This window comes from Esox lucius, chromosome 14 (genome assembly GCF_011004845.1).
Source record: "Esox lucius isolate fEsoLuc1 chromosome 14, fEsoLuc1.pri, whole genome shotgun sequence".
In the NCBI taxonomy this organism is placed as follows: domain Eukaryota; kingdom Metazoa; phylum Chordata; class Actinopteri; order Esociformes; family Esocidae; genus Esox; species Esox lucius.
Genome location: NC_047582.1, coordinates 3109853 through 3127471, shown reverse-complemented (window position 1 = coordinate 3127471; position 17619 = coordinate 3109853). Strand labels below are relative to the sequence as shown.

The 17619-nt window shown below is 36.3% G+C and overlaps 1 protein-coding gene across 1 annotated transcript in view; it reads right to left on the bottom strand.

Annotated features, from left to right (window-relative positions):
* Positions 1–6346: 6346 nt before the first annotated feature.
* lman1 (lectin, mannose-binding, 1) overlaps positions 6347–17619 on the bottom strand; it is a 54606-nt gene continuing 43333 nt past the window's right edge. The window contains exons 11-13 of the mRNA XM_010901862.4: positions 10760–10919; positions 7348–7475; positions 6347–7234 (exon numbers count right to left, since the gene is read on the bottom strand). Coding sequence (XP_010900164.1) covers positions 7198–7234; positions 7348–7475; positions 10760–10919 — 325 coding nt within the window. The 3' untranslated portion in view covers positions 6347–7197. The remainder of the gene's footprint in view (positions 7235–7347; positions 7476–10759; positions 10920–17619) is intronic.

Here is a 17619-nt window from a genome sequence, read left to right as displayed (position 1 = left end):
CCTTCTGCATAAATTACAGACCTCCCCTGATGAATGTTTGCTGATCTCCTCTTTGTTGTTTGTAAATATCTCTAGCCACCTTGACTACTGTATGTTATTGCCTATTCAAGTAGCCTACCTTATGAATTTGGGAATCACCATGATGACCAAGGAGATTACCAAACAGATCAATTTTGTGGAAACATACAAAAAAATATCTGAAACATGGCGCACCATTGAATCCATTATTACAAAATGCAAAATTCATACACCTGGAAAGGAGGGCATTAATCAGAGAGTATCTGTCCATAGGACCACTTTAAGCTGTACCCTCCACAGAGCTGGTCTTTATGTAAGAGTGGCCAGAAAAAAGCCATTGCTCAAAGAAATAAGCAAATATGTTTTGCATAAGCCAAATTCAGGTATAGAGTCTTGCACTGGAGACAATGCTGTGGACGTAAACTTAATAAGAAACGTTAGTCAGTTTAACAGTTCAACACTGTTGTGTGTAATGCCATGGCATAGTGGTTAAGGACAGTGCCTCGCATGTGGAAGACTTAAGTTTGAGTCTATTGAGAGGAACATTAATTATTTCTGGTAGATTCCACGATTCTCTCGCCATTTCACTTGATGAATAAGTTAGTTATCGTCACCTTTGTTGTTAGTTATTTTATGTCATTCATGAATGAAAGAAAAATAGCTTTGGCAGACTCGCTAGCAATTGCTCAATTGTTATGACTATTCCAGTAAGTTAGTAGATATCGGTAAAGCATATTACTGGCTAATACGCTGTTAAAACGTCCAGTGGCAAATGCCATACATAGACGCTATTTGTGTTGGATGTAAACCTAGTAAGAAAGGTAAGTCAGTTTAACTGTATCAATGTAATTCTCAAATGGCCAATTAACTATTAAAACGGCCAGTGGCAAAAGAGGATTTGTTCAGGATAGCGAAAAGAGGCTATACTGACAACTGGCTAATATGGTTTCTTAATACCCCAGTGAGTAATTCTTGAAAACCATGTTCCACCTCACAACTTCTAGATTTTTGTTATAAGGCAATTTGCATAGGCCAAATTCAGGTATAGGGTCTTGCACAGCAGCAAATAGAGTGGGTGAATAAGAAATTGCTGCTGGCTTTACCCTCTAATTTCCCCCCATTAATTTACATTATATGGGTTCTTTATACACTAGTGAGTAATTCTCATAAGCCATGTTCCACCCCACAATGTCCAGTTTTTTCTTATATGGCAATTTGAATAGGCAAAATTCAGGTATAGAGTCTTGCACTGGATCCAGGGAGTCTTTCCAGCCCAAATGAAAGATGGAATTATGGAATTTATTTCCTTGAAAAAGGTTTTAGGTGTAAGCGGAATACACTGAAACAAAAAAATAAACTTAGAAAGCCACATCATCTTTACCAAATGAATTCTACCAATTAGATTCAACTTAAGATCCCTGTAGTTATTTAAATTCTGTTTAAGAGTATTTTTCAGTGCTAAAAAATTACTTATACAATCGTTTTTTGTTTGCACTAATGTAACAACCTAAATATTTAATGTTACAGCCTTGTATTTTAAATTGTCTAAGTACTTCTAGATTTATTTATTTTTTGCCCAAAGTTCAACATTTCAGTTTTGCCACTATTAATTTTATAACCTGACATTTTTGAGAATTGACTCATTATATTAATTACACTCGGGATTGAAATGTCCGCATCACTTTGATACAACAACAAATCGTCAGCAAATAAGCTTAATTTATATTCATATTTGCCTATAGTGATACCAGTTATGTTATCTGTCTGTCTTATCTTCTCAGCCAAAGGTTCAATAGCCATCGCGAACAACGCTGGAGATAATGGACAGCCTTGAGCAGTACCACAACTTAGTGAAAATAACTCAGAGAAAACACCATTGGTGTAGACTTGTGCTTTAGGGGCTCTATACACAGTTTGTACCATATTAATAAATTCTACTGCAAAATCAAATGTTTCAAGTACTTTATACAAATATGACCATTCAAGGCGGTCAAATGCTTTTTCGGCATCGACCGCCATCAAAGTCAAATCTATATTTAGTTTTTTTGCATATTGGGTTAAGGATATACATGTTCTAACATTAGTTCTAAGGTCCCTGTTAGGAATAAACCCAGCTTGGTTATGATGGATAATGCTAGGTAGAATTGGTGCCAATCTGTTGTTCATTACTTTTGTTATAATTTTCTTGTCACAATTGATTAAACTAATAGGCCTAATAGGCCGTAGTGAGTTATTCTTCAATGCCATGTTCTATCTCACAACGTCTAGTTTTCTATGTTATAAGGCAATTTGCATTGGCCTTGCAATGGAGCCAAATGAATGGGTGGCTAAGAAGGTGCTGCTAATTGAATCTACTTTGAGATAGGCAGCATTGAAGTTGATCAACAGGGTCAGCGCAGGAAAATAGTCTGGCAGGGGACATTCGTGTCTGTATGGTTGTACAGACTTCTTGCTCAACAGCAACTCTCTAAGTCATTGTTTCCCAATCCTGGTCCTCGGACCCAAAGGGGTGCATGTTTTCATTTTAGCCCTAGCACTCACACCTGATTCAAATTAAAGACTTGATGATGGGTTGATTACGTAAATAAGGTGTGTAAGTGGTAGGGTAACATTTGAAACAGGTGTGAGTGCTAGGGCAAAAACATGCACCGCTTTGGGTCCCGAGGACCAGGATTGGGAAACACTGCTCTAAGGCCATCAACAAAAACAGACAATGGAAAACAAATGGAAACGTGTGCGTGACAACGAGATACAGACAGCATCAATAGTTGGTTACCTAATTGTATAACATACATCTACTGTCTACGGTCTGTAATTTCATTGTGCCATAATGTAATGCACACATGAAGTGTATGCATCCATACATTTTACACTGGTCAGCCATTTTGTCCAACATCTTGTAATATATCTCTCATTCCTTACAAACCTATAGGGAGGCCTCATATTAGACACCTCTATACTGACAGTGAGGTCAATCGGATTACGGTTGACTATAATTTATATGGTGATCAATAGAGTTAGCATAAAGGGTTACAATTGTGAAGCCGTAGTTCAGTTGACTTTTGACATAGCACCAAGTTTCATTATCAGCCCTGGTCAGAAGTATGATCTAGAACAGGGGTAAAATCTGTCCCTCAAAGCCAGATCCACTAAATGTTTTCATTGCAACCAAACCAAATCGGGCCAGTTGTCTGTGTGGTAGGTACTCATGGTCTATATTTTCATTGTGCAGAGTTACAGAATTTTCTATACTAGGGACTTCTAGTTATTCAGCAGTTTCATGTATAAAATGTATAAAAAGAATACTGACAATAAAAGTCTGACCTCTAATAATAATAATACAGACAATTAGTGATAGCCAAACAAGGCTTCATTAGCGTTATTTTAGGAGGAGGATATTATGCTGGCAGCACTCAGATTTTCTTTTTCAAAATAAAAGTCATCATTGAAATTCACAAGGCAATATAGTTATTCTAGTCTGTAGAAGAACAACATTGGAACGGACATTAAATATAAAATGTACTGACTCGATTGTTAACCATATTTCCTTATATATTTCAATTAAGGCTTTTATTTTGAAAAAGGAAATATGTGCGCTGCTAGCATAATATCCTGCTGCTAGAACGAAGCCTCGAATGGCCATCACTACCGACAACAACAATAAGGTTCCTCCTACCGGATATCATTTTTTTCACACATGCTATTAAGACTCAGTTTTTCTTTACCAAAACACTTTTATTTAGTTTTTATTAGAGCCAGTGGCATGAGGTGATCACATTTGTACAGTTTTAGTTTAAACTGACTTAAAGATTTAAGATAGATTTGCTGTCATCTTATTTAAGATAACAGCTGCCTTTACTTCAGAATTGTCTTATTTATATTTATTACATAATGGCCGGATCCAGTTGGTAAATACAATATTATTGCACATACCTGAGACCTGTCGCACTTACCTAAGAACTGATCCAGATCCGAGAAAAAAGTCAAAAACGTTGGACCAGTCCCGCTCAGGTCTCAGGTCGAATATCAGGTCTGGTGGACCCGTGAAGACCTTTAGGATGAATACAAGTTCTGGTAGAACTGTGTCATATACTGAGAAATGTGTTTAGGATTCTTGCAAATAATGAATTTGCTTACTGCAAAAAATAAAAAAAGATAAAATAAATATTTTCTATTATTTTCATCGTTTTCCATCATGATGTAATGAATGCTCCTCTGGCCTTTTCCTCATCTACAGTATATTATGCAATTGTAAAGATGGTAACTCTTTCATATCATGATGATTCACATTTCTCTTTAATGTCTTAATACCCCCCTGATTATTTCATATTTATTTTCCCTTTTAATTCTAGCAATATATTTTCTGATTGCACTGGCAAAAGTTATTCTCAAATTTCATCAATTCCCAGTATTTCCCAAATGTATTCATTATATTAGCCTGCTTTCAATTTCGATCAATAATCTTTCCTACTTCCATTTAATTATACCATTCTCTATTAACGTCTTATTCAGCTTCCAGTAACCTCAAAGTTAATTTGTAGTTGAATTGTGCATATTAATTTCAATAAAAATCCATCGGAAATATTTTGTCAGATACCAACCAACAATCTATGCAAAATTGTTTAGATAAATCTTTAGTACCCCAGATAGACATCATTATTCAAATGTTTGTGTCTCCATACAGCCAACAACCCTAAAAGCAAATGTGCCTTAATTCACAACCAGGTTCATTATCTTTAGGAGGCCATCAATCAAGAGCCCCATCAAATGTTGTGTTGAAATTGCCCCCACATATCACTTAAGCAAAAGGATACTTAGAAGTGAGTTATTTTCATCTCAATGTTCTTAAATAAACCGTAATTTTTTTTTACTGTTTGTAAATACAAATTGTATGACTGACATTCACAAGCAAAATAATCAGTCTCCCTGAATCATCTGCCTCATGTCTCAAAGTTTGACCTTGTAAGTTGCCCTTAAAAACTGCGACATCTGCTGAACGATTGCCAGATATCGTTTCCCCATTGGCTCCTCAAAAATGTTGAATCATCATACGCGTGAAACTCCTAAAGTCAATAACATCAGAACTAGGGATGCACCGATACCGATACCAGTGTCGGGCCGTTACTGGGCTCATGTACTTATACTCGCACTCAGAGATATGCCGATACATCGCACCGATACCATGTCATGGAAATATTAAGTGAAACTCGATGGTTATGTCGCCTCTGGCCGTGTAAGAATAGAATATAGAACTCAGATTAGTAGAGCAGGATGATGGAGATGTCATCAATGACACAAGTAGAGTACAAGCTCTGCTCTGCTAAACTGTCAACAGAAGGAAAGGAAAAACACTAATTTAACAATTGATAAAATATCGTTTGACAACACAGCACAGAGTTCAAGGAGTATGCTAATGCTAGCAGTGCAGAACCACAACAGCAGCTAACACCAACACTGGAAATACAAAATAAGATATCCAGAGACAGCCCATGGGCAGAACAAAACAACTTCCAGTCTTGCATGTTCAGAGTATCAAACTAGCTAATGAGGTCAGAGAAAAGTAACTGGCTGTTTCTGTGCATGCACACGTTTGCGTTGAATGGTCAGTAAGTGGCTGTCACTGATATAAAGATAGCCATCGTCTGAGCGACAAACCAAGGTAAGAAGCTAACCATCACAACTCTAGCTACAATGGATTAGGCAACAGTAGAGATTCAGCAGCAGCAATCAGGCCTCCGGATTTTGTATTTTTCCTTCAAAATAAATGTCTGTGGTGAAACATTAAATACATTCGGCAGGAACAATAAGATTTCAGAATTTCAAAGTTTTCCTTCTAAATAAAGGCCTGTGATGGGTCATGTATATTGCTTATGTTTTCAAAGGAAAAACTATTTGGGTAAAATATAAATTACTATTTAAATAATACATTACATAAGGTAAAGAACATTATAAGGTGGAGCACATTGAGAAAGGTTAGAGCTTATGTAAGTTAACGTACAGAACTACAACATGTTTACAGGGGACAAAACTTTTGTTTTTTTACTGAAAAGATCCTACCTAGTGCAGCTTTGAGTACTTGGTATCGGTACGCGGTATCAGCAAGTACCCAAGTACAAGTACTCAGTCTGAAAAAAAGTGGTATCAGTGCATCCCTAATCAGAACTTTTGATAGACATTCACTTGTAAGTTACTTTGGAAACTATAAAGTATTCATCACAATCATGATTCCCACAAAATAATATGTCACTCCTTCCTTCAGGTAGTTGTCTACAACGTCACAATCTAACAAGCCAGACGCGAACCTCTTTTCCTTCCACAAGTGCTCTAGTTCACATGAAGTAAGGACTTTGTTTATTCTGTGTTCCATTGTTATGAAAAGTGCCCATCACCTTCAACCACATCTAAAACAAATGTCTGTGTTAATTGCTCCACGACGAGAGTTGCGAGGTTAGTGCACCTTCAAGTAGAATATGTTTTAGCGGAAATGCAACTGAGTGTACCCATGGTACTGCTAAGGTTAATTTCATGTTACTTCCATGGTACTACATGTACCATGTTTTTATCCTTGAAGTATGACAGTAAAGTCATGCAGGGATGTTGTCAGTATCCACAATTAGTTGAGCACTAAGAGGCAAACAAATGTCATTAGTGAACAAGAAAAAAGCTGTGATATTTCAGTTTGATTTCTGTTTCCGTAAATTGCTTGAGAAGAAAAAAGAATGTCAGTTTTTTGGCATGTTTCACTTATTTTGAAGACACTGTACATTCACTCAGTTTTTTTCCAACAATAGTTCATAATTAATAAAAAATTAAACATTTCATCAATTGGGTTTTCCAGACAATGTAAATTGGCAGAAAGTGGTTTGCTTGTTTTCTGAAAGTGGGCACTTGCCAAAAACCAGTCAAAAGAATCTATTGAATTGGCAAAATACTGTATAGAATATACTACATCATATTTGGACAAGTAAAACTTTACAAAGTTACCCACTTGAGCATTAATTCACATATCCTGTACATAATATCAGATCCAATTAAAAATAAGAAATTAAAAATAAAATAAAATTTTCAAATACAATAATTTACAATTTGAAAAAAGAAATAACTAAAACAAACCAAAAATAACAAGTGAAATGAAGTCCCTCATTTACATATTATCAAGAAATCAAAGAAGGCATTTCATCAAAAGAATTTCTTTGCTGCTGCTTCTTGCTGACTTCTGTAGAGAGGAGACACAAGGAAAAGGTCAATTATGATTGAAACAATAAAATGCTTCAATATGCTTTTGAATAATCAAAGAATGAAAAAGTGAAAACATGATATTGCTCTTACTTGTACATGATGTAGCTGAAAAACAGGACTGATTGGATTACCACAAAGACCAGGAAGTGAGTGGTACCCAGACAAGAAGGCATCGGAGGAGGGTCAGGACATCTCAACACTTGCTTTTCACTGGGGTTCTAATTTTTTTTGGAAAAAAACAAAACATTATTCATCTTACCACTATTTTCCCACCACTTCACTCCTAACCTCTTTACATCCTTATACAAGAATGCGTTTGTATTGAAGGTCTCATCATACAAAACAAAAAAAACAAAATACATAGAAAACGATGAGGTCCAAAATGATTCCAATGCCAATGCATAGCTCTTGTCTCATAGATTATTGGTATATAAGATTTTTCTATAGGTGACATCAGTAAATTATCGAAAACCAAGAGGAGTTATTAGAAAAAGACGAGGTCCGAAATGAATATATGTTTTGAACGGTGCAACTTTGCAAGTCTCTCCTGGGGGTTGTATTGGGGTATCGGGTTGATTTCAACGCCAATGCATAACTCTAGTCTCCTAGATTATTGGCATATAGGATACTTCTATGGGTGACATGAATAAGTTATTGATAAACCGAGAGAAGTTAATAAATAATTAGAATTTCATTTTGTGAATAATTATTTAGCCTCATACATTGGTAGAATATTAATCTTCAGTAAAATAAGGAGAGAAAATTCAGAGGTGATTGGATGTGTGTGAGATTTAGTTTCTCTTTTCCACCTAAAATAATGTAGATTTAAATTTTTCGATTTACATTTAATGAATTAGCCTAGACAATAAGCTGAATCTCCTATTGAAAAATGGTAACACATGATAAGTAGTAGTTTCAATAATAGCCTAATTAGGTTTTCATTCATCTAGGAGTATCGCGCATTCATCCATTGACGTCATGCATTCAGTGATGGGTGATTAACGGCTGGGTACCATTTGGGTACCAACGCTAAGTGGCATACAGGGAAAACAGGGTAAAAAAACAACTGGTAAATAGTCTCTAAATAGTTTTTTGTTCGTCAGTTTAGAATTCCAAAAACGGAACAATATAATATACGCCTATTTAGGAAAACTCATGGAAGGAGGAGGGTGTAGCTTTCAAAATGGCAGTTTAATTTTCATTACAAACTCAAATGCCAATTGGTGTAGGCATTTGGCGGTTCTAGTGCTAAGCACTTTGTTACATGTGGTTAAAAAGGTGCTATATAAATAATATTTTACTTCAGCACACTAAATATTGTGACAACAATAAGAAAAACGGTTCATGTAGCACCTTAATGTTACAATGTGCCCTCAAACTCACTCCCCTCCCCCTTCCAATGTTGTCATTTTTTAACCAGTTTTTTTTTTTTTTTAACCAGTTTTGTTAATGGGCTTTCATTTATTCAAGCATGATATAACTTTTTTTTTTTTTTAAATGGTCAGAAATAACAAGAAAATGCAACTCAATGCCTTTACTGTAAGAGGACCAATCATGCTTACTGTCATGCGTAGTCACACCCCAAAGGCCCATTCTGACCCAGGAAAAACCCTGGTATGACTATCCTCCCCATTAGTGGGAATGTCTAACAAGCAGTACTGGAGTTTTTGTTTCTTGTTTTGAATTAGAACACGTCTGAAGACGAGTTGGTGCCACAGCGCCCAACAGACTTGATAGGAGCAGCCTATTTTTCAGCGTAGTTGTTCATGTTCACCTTGCAATAAAAGCCAGCTAAGAGCCCTGTGCATATTGTAATATTTATCGATATCGAATAATGAGAAAATATTTTAAAATAGCCCAAGATATACTCGTCTCTTACCCCATCTTATATGCTTTCCACCAATTGTATGTATATATATATATATATGTACAGTCAACTCAAGAAGTATCGGCAACCTTCATGAAATTAAGCAAAAAATAAACAAACGAGTCCTATTTTGGAATCCAGTATATGGGGGAGGCATATACTTTTTACATTTTATTAAGCAGTATGATTTTTTTCTGCAAAACAAACATTTCAAAATTATTGGTACCTCTAAAGAATGTTTTTCGTTTGAGAAATTGCGTTATAATGAAAAGTATACAGCTCCCCCTTATGTTGCCCCAAATATGACACTGTGTTGTTTATATTTTGTATTCATTTTTGCTTCATTAAGGGTGCCCATACTTTCAGTTGACAGTATGTTACCTTTGTATACATTTAGTGTATTCAGTATCTATATGTTTATGACTAGGAGTGCATTCTAATTAATTTAGAAAATAATGCTGATTTTAAGAGAAGACACAAGGAACGACAAATTGAGGAAGGCCCTAACATTCCAACTATAATGACCGAAAGACTTGAGACTTGAGGCCAAGAAGTGCGAATGTCTCTTACTGAGTGATTGAGTGACTAACTGACTTGTTAAATAGCATAGCGGTTAGAGAAGCGGACCTGCAAGCTATAGGTCCCACGATCGAATGTCCACAAACAAAACAAATATGGATTTGGATAAACAAAAACATCGCTGGCTATAACCTTCAGTATATACATTATAGTAAGCCTAAAATAGAACTGTTTACGGTTATATTGCGACTGTTTCTGATAGATTATGCATCCGTGCATGCTTTTTGGGTCAGGACAGCCAAAAACCTAGCTGGCTACAACATTCAGTAGCTAAATTATAGTATGCCGTCTTTTCACTTGACGAGAAAGTCAGTTATCGTCACCTATAGTTATTGTATCAATGTCATTCAGGAGTGAAAGAAAAACTAATGTTTTTGTGCCATGAAATGAAATAGCTTTGGCAGTGAAAAGTTCATCTTCAGTCTTGCTAGCAATTGCTCAATTATTATGTCTATTCCTAGGAATTTAGTATATACTAGTAAGTCTATTACTGGCTAATATGCTGTTAAAACAGCCAGTGGCAAAAGCCATAGTTCATAAACGTTATTTGTGGTGGCGATAAACTTAAGAAACGTAAGTCAGTTTAACACAATGCTGAATGGTGTCTAGCAACTGGTGAAACGTTTGGCGTCGTGGTTAAAGAGTACCTCTCACGTGGGAGAATTCAAATCCAGTGAGGATGACAGTATGTATTACATTTAATTGTGGCCCACAATAAAACTGTTTACGGTTATATTGCGACTATTTCTTTGAAGTATGCATCTGTGCATGCTTTTTACGTGAGGATAGACAAAACGCTGGTTACAACATTCAGTAGCTACGTTATAGTAAGCAGTTTTTATAGTAAACTAAAACTGTTCACGATTATACAGTATTGCGGCTATTTCTGGTGGATTCCACGTTTCTCATCTTTTCACTTGAGGAAAAAGTTAGTTATCACCTTTATTGATAGTTATTCTGTTTATACATAATTGAGGGCCGGCTGAACTAGGCTTGCCCGGTTCCTTTTCTGGTTACATTAGTTTACCATATGTTATCAAACGGTTATTAACGAACCCCATTACGCGTGATGAGATGTTCAATGTTTCTCTTGACCACGTGGAGATGTTCTTTGATGTCGTTGAAGTGTTGTACTGTCTCATATGTCCCCATGCCAACTGCATTAGCTTGATGCTGGGTGGCGCCGATCTGCTTCAGTGAGTCATGAAAAGAGTTCCTGAGGAGAAAACAAACAGATTCAGATCTCACTGTTGAACATAGCTGATGCTGGACAAAAAAAATGCATCAAAGAGCATAAAAGAAGATTAGACAATTTCCTATGTTATCTCATCTCAGAGAACACCAAAAAAGGTAGCTTTGAAAACCAAGCCAAACATAACATCTCAAGTAGACAAACAATATTAAATCAGGAATGGAATCGATAGGATTCCAGCTGCTCCAGTATAAAGATAAGAATATCTCCATCAGTTTCAATACGTAAATCATCTCAAATTGAGGTACAGTATGTGAATCGGGCAAAATATTTTCGCTTATGGTTGGAAATTATTTAATGGTTTTTATGATGAAGGACATTGTTTTTCCCTACAGTATGATAGTGTGTAAGGGCGTGACAGACGGAGGTTTATCCATGATGGCACTGTCAAGCTTTCGGACTGTTCTCTGGGCACAATGCCAATACCACTTAGGTGGATTAAAGAGGTAGATGAGGCAGAGAGACCAGGCTAGCCCTGCTGACAACAAAACTAGACAGACGTTTGAAAGAAAGTTGGTAGGAGAGACTGAAAGAAGGGCAAGTGACCTGAACTATAACACACATCAATAAATAATGAGATCAATTAAACTCAATCAAAACTACTAATACAATAATCAAATGTGTTGTCATTTCTGAAATATCGGTTATGTATTCTCAATTACAATTAAGAATGAATAGCTTACTTTTATCTAGTGACGGCCATACGAGGCTTCACTACCGTTCTTCTAGGAGCAGGATATTATGCCATCATTGAAATATATAAGGCAAAATAGTTAGCAATCTAGTCTGTACATGTCTAATGTCCGTTCCAATATTGTTCATCTGTTGTATTTTTACAGACTAGATTATTACCTGTATTGACTTTTATTGTGATAAAGAAAATGAGTGCTGCCAGCATAATACCCTGCTGCTAAAATAACGTTAATGAAGCCTTGTTTGGCAATCACTACTTTTATCAGTCAACAACAGTTAGCTTTCTGCAGAGGTCAGGGCTCAAATTGAAAAGCATTTTTTTTGTGATTTCAGCAAACTTGGAGAACTGAAAGGAGGTTATTATAGACAGTGCTCTTCACTATTATTCGCACCATTTTATGAATAAATAAAGACATAATGAAAAATATATAATTTTTTCCTGATTACTGGCCTCCTTAGACACCAAGTATCAATGTACTCTTAAAGGAATAGTTAGACCAAGATTCATATTTGGGTGAATTTCTGCTTACCCTGTGTTGTTCTTGAAGGTTTTTGTAGCAAATCATTATTTACCTCTGGCCCAGCCTGGAATTAGCATTAGCAGCATTGTCCAAATTCATGAATTGAAACGGTGTCCTGAGCCACAACAGCTGCATATGAAGTGGATAACAACTCCAAAACACTTCAATCTAACACTACTGGTGTTATTTACCTCAAAGAACTGGTCAATGTTGTATTATAAAAAAAAAATTATGGTTTCACTTTGCATTTTGTGCTCTGAAAACAACCACTTTAACAGAGGCTGTGTGTGGTTGGCTACAGTAAATAGCTCAATAGTGCTGGTTGGAAGTCACCAAATTCAGTTGGCTGTTTCATCAGTATGCAGTAAAAAAGAAAAAGTATGCTAGCGCAACAGATTACTGATTTAGTTTGAAGTATGCTTTTGAGTTTATTTCTTCAATGCATCTTTTGTGTCTTTTGTGCACAAATTAAATTCATGAACATGCTAGTACTGCTAGACGGGGACAGAGGTGAAAATAAGTAATTCAAGAAGAACTCAGGGTAAGCAGAATTTCACCTAAATATTAATCAGGGTGAAACTATCCCTTTAAAGATGCATTCCAGGGATGTTGGCCACTGGATATAAAAGTGACACTGTCGAGCAAAACGGTTCCCCGAGAAATTGTGTATCATGTTATGTATGCGTCAATATGTGACCAATGTCATCAAAACCATGCACTTTCAATCTTGGAATTCCATGGCAAACTCAGGATTATACTTATTACATATTTTGGACATATAAACAAAACACATCCAGATCAATTTGCAAGGTTTAGAAAAATAGTTTGGCATCTGCAAAAGTCACAGCATCTTTAAATGTTCATTCATGACTTCCTGTTTCTCTCAGATACAATATGAGTTGACACACAGCAAATTCCATTATTCATCGATCAACATAGGTAAAGGTCAGAGAACAGAAATTAAATGTTGTCAACCTTCATAAATTGATTGATTTGCAATAAAAAATGGCTACATGCAAGAAAATATCCATCTCCAGTATTACGGCAATAATTAGGATGTTTAAATCAACTGGAGCTGTAAACAACTTTCCTGGAAGAGGACCTAAGTGTTTTTTAACTCCAAGAACAGTGAGGTGGACTTTGAGGCAAAATAAAATACTCCACGGATCACAGTAGTAGAAATTCTGAAGTTGTCATTTTATTAAATGTTTCACAAAATACAACTGCAGCAAGGCTTTAATAGCAGCAACTGATATCCTTGCAAACAATTAAACAAGAGGCATCAGAGTAAGCTACTCCATTGCATTTTATTCGGTCATAGAATGTTTGGTATGGTTTTCCATGTTGCAGATATATAAAATGTTGCAGATATATGTGCTACATGTTGTTTTTATTGTTTGGTTTTGGTAGGGTAACAAGATGCATCTTATTTCTAAATATTTTGTTAAGTCATATTAGAAATAAACCATAATATACATTTTTAAGAGAAAGTGGTCTGCACAAGAGCAGCTAACTGGTGGGCTGTGCTAATCCAGTTTGAGAGTTCAAGTGGTATAGTGTTAGACGTCCCAGATGTTTCATTTGTTTTCAGATTACGAGTTGAAGAAGTTGACTCTGACTTCATAGAGCCAGGCAGCTGTGGAGCCAGAAGGGCAAAAATGTTATCTTGTCCAATACTTGGGGCACTGGTCCTATATGCAGAGCAGTCACTCAACTAACGCTCAAGTCATCAAACATAAATCATGTAGCCCACAGAAGAACATGTTGATAACCTCTGGGGCATAGCTATGGACGGTGCAGCCAACACGTTTCACAGGTACCTAGCGTGTTGGGGGGCCCACTAGCGAACCAGCATTATGGGCCCCCTCGCTTGTGGAGCTTCTACCACCAAACATGAAATGACTAGTGTTGCACAAAGAAAACAACTGCTGAGCTGGTTTATTCAAAAACGAATATTCTAAGTTGATCAGAAGGAGGGGTAGCTTATAAGGTACCTATTCCTGCTATGTTTTGTACTTGGTTGTTAACCTTTTTGAGAATACATAAATACTTATCTTATTTCCAGCCTTCAAGCATTCTTACATTAGTAAAACATATCGGTGATACACATTCACAACATATTTTAATAAACATTGTACTTTTTTCATTGTAACATTGACTAAAAGTCCCCAACCAGCATCTTCGACTACAATGCCCTAGCAAATAGCCACTCTCTCTATTTAACTATCAATACATTCGTAACTGCCCCTAGCTGCCGGTTTCTGATGGTAGGTACCTAGCGTGTTGGGGGGCCCACTGAGGAAAAGCTGGGAGGTGCTGGATCTTGTTCTGGCAGAATCCAGCTCAAATTAACCACTGGAGTTCACACCAGGAGTCAACTTTCCACCACTAATTTCTTTACAGACTATGGAAATGGTGTACAGTGGCGGTTCGAAAAGATCTCCAGAGAAGGTTTTATGTCTGCATTTGAAAAGCTGTGTTGTGCCCTTACCAACAAAACAATTTCATAACTGATTTAATTCCAAGGCGACACGGTCCATATGTCTGAAAAAGTTATACAAGACGCTGACATCTACTCAGGCAGAATCTAGCGAGCCAATCTGTTCTTCATTTCCTGCTAAAATTCACCAATTTATGTTGCGAAAACATGCACTTGATAGGGTAGGGCTATAGGCTGTAAACAATCATTGCACCAATTAAATTCCAACAGTTCTGTAATGTTATTAGTAGAAAAACAAATAATTATCAAATAGCAATTGTACTTAATTTGCTAGAACTGGAATGGAGATGCATATAGTTATGCATTTTAACATTCTAATTATGTTCCACTGATTAGCCATATCCAGTATGGCCAAATAACCTGCTGTAACTTCAGTGTAACATTCATTTGCTGGTTTGACTGTGATTGGACAACAAAAAAAATTTACTTGCCAGTGGAAGCTCGTCTAAACTTGAAACACATCTGATTAAATATTTCTGCACAGCTTTTTAAAGTGGTGGAACAAAAGTGAAATTATAATCAAACACCAGTGGGGTGTGTATAAGGAGTCGTTTTGAATACAAACTGATGTTACTGCAATTTGCCTGCTAAGTAGTATTCTTTTAAAACCAGAAATGACTGACTTGTAGAAGCTGATCGCTATGGCAACCTTTGCAAAAATATAAACCATAAGTTATTAAATCCAAAACCAGAATATTAAACTAGTGTGGTGGTGCTGCATTGTACCGCTACACCAAAATCCTTACATGAAATGCAATCCCGTGGAGTCTTGAGTGCTCTGAGTGAAGGAAACAATATTTGACCAACCAAACCTAACCCCCCAAACCCTGACAATGCCGGCCAGTTTCACAACCCTTTGTGGGTACCTTGGGATAATCAACTCACAGGGGTTGACCCTGGTTCCCTACCAATACATGAGGCACTGACTTTACCACTGTTCCATTCAGGTCCTGCTTTTAAAGTATGATTTTGTGGGAGAATATTAATATTCAATGACATGTAAAATAATGCATTTACAAATCATATACAGTTCATATGCTTTTAGTATTTTTGTTAAATCCAATAATTATACATTATACGCTTTCCAGATCTACTTTTTTTTTTGACTTGCATAGCCTGCAAATTAACACACAATTTGAGCTACAAATGCAATATTTACCAAGTGGAGCATGATACGTTTTTAATTGATAACTTTGTTTGTTTAGTTAGCAAGGGTCAAAATATTTTCCCATAGACATCAGCGCAAGTTGCTCCATTACATCGGTAAATTCCCCCATTAAAGATGCAGCAGAACATTTGTCTCAATAGAGCCTTTTTTTTCTTTTCTACCTGCAGCAGGGGATGATGGACTAAAAGAATAGTTAGAGGACATAAACACGGAAAAGGGTATAGGACGAGGGAAAGAATAGTGGTGGGCCTTCGTTTCTTATTCACCAAGGCATGGGGCAACACACAAACTTCCTTAAATCACTTTTCTACAGTAATTATGTTTTTCTTCATTTAAGTGTTTTGTTTTTTTACATGTTTGAAGCAATGTAATTGTCTGTTTTGCCTTGGTGACCAGGCAATTTAGGTACTATGCTAAAGGTGCCATATGCAGCATTTTCAATTTAAAATATAAGATAATAACCCTTACATACCATCAGTTAACGTTAAAAAACAGTGTCCGGACTGACACTATCCCCAGTGCCATGGTTGCAAGTAAAACGTAGAACATATTCCAATCCTTAATGGAAAATAGTGTTACAACCTGGTGTTCTCTGCAAAATGTTAAGAAAAACAAATAAGCATTGTGGGTTGTGACTAAACCTTATGCATAAGCGAATATTGCTCGGAAGAAGCAATTTTATTGCCCTTTAGCTAGATTTAGCCTTGTGCAAACTGGTCGAAATGTGCTTACTATTGTTCCAGCTAGCGCTAGCTAGCATGATTATGGTTTCATGTTCGCTAGATAGCTATCAACGAGTCTCTGAAATATGGCAATGCCTCAAATGCAATATATAGCCCAGATGACATTTTGATTGGTTTAGCCGTTTACATAAATGGAAAGGGCCCATCAACTTTAACCCCATTTGAAACGAAAGTCTGCGTTCATTGTTCCAGCATCAAAGGTTGGATGTGACACTGCTTCAGACTGGTCAGTATGCTCGTAGTTTGTAATGACAATGTCAGATCTTAATGGAGTTACAGAACCGATATACATCTCATTGCAGAATGGATGGTGTTAAGCTGCATAGTGCACCTTTAAGGCCAGCTAGCATTCCCCATAAAATCACAATTCCTTCGCCAGTGAATACTAATGTTCTGTTTTGGTCAAAACCCTTTCTTAGTTTTCCAAACATCTTTGAAGAGGAAAATTACAGTGAAAGATATGTATAATAATTTCAAATCTGATACTAAAAGAATTCAACTGCCTGAGGGTTAGTATTCTGATCATTATTTTGTAAAACATGGGAAACAGTAATATTAACATTCTTATAAATGAGAACTATCAAATTTACTATTATTTATGTCATGCAATGTTGAATACAGAAGTAACAGTCCTGACATTATTTATCTATCTTCACCACAGATTTGGAAGCTCTCAAATGGGTTATGATGGGTGTAGTCCTTTCTTTGTTCAACTATTTGATGGTTAATGGTAATTTGCTGATTAGGTAACATATGGTATTGTCTGTTCTAACAATTTTATACAGCTCCGAGATCACGGCAGCTTTTTCTTTTCTTTCCAAAAATGTTGAAAAGGAGTGAGGAACAGAAATGTTGAATTTGCAGTGGTCTCTTAATTTCAACCCTTCTGTTCCTCACTCCAAACCTTCCTTTTCAACTTTTTTTCCGGAGCTGTATACAAGTCACTTTGGGGGCATCTTTGAATATGCAATCAAAAGTTTCCATTTTGGAAAGAAATTGCAAGAGGCTGAAGTTGTGTGTATTAAAAGCTTACTTATTA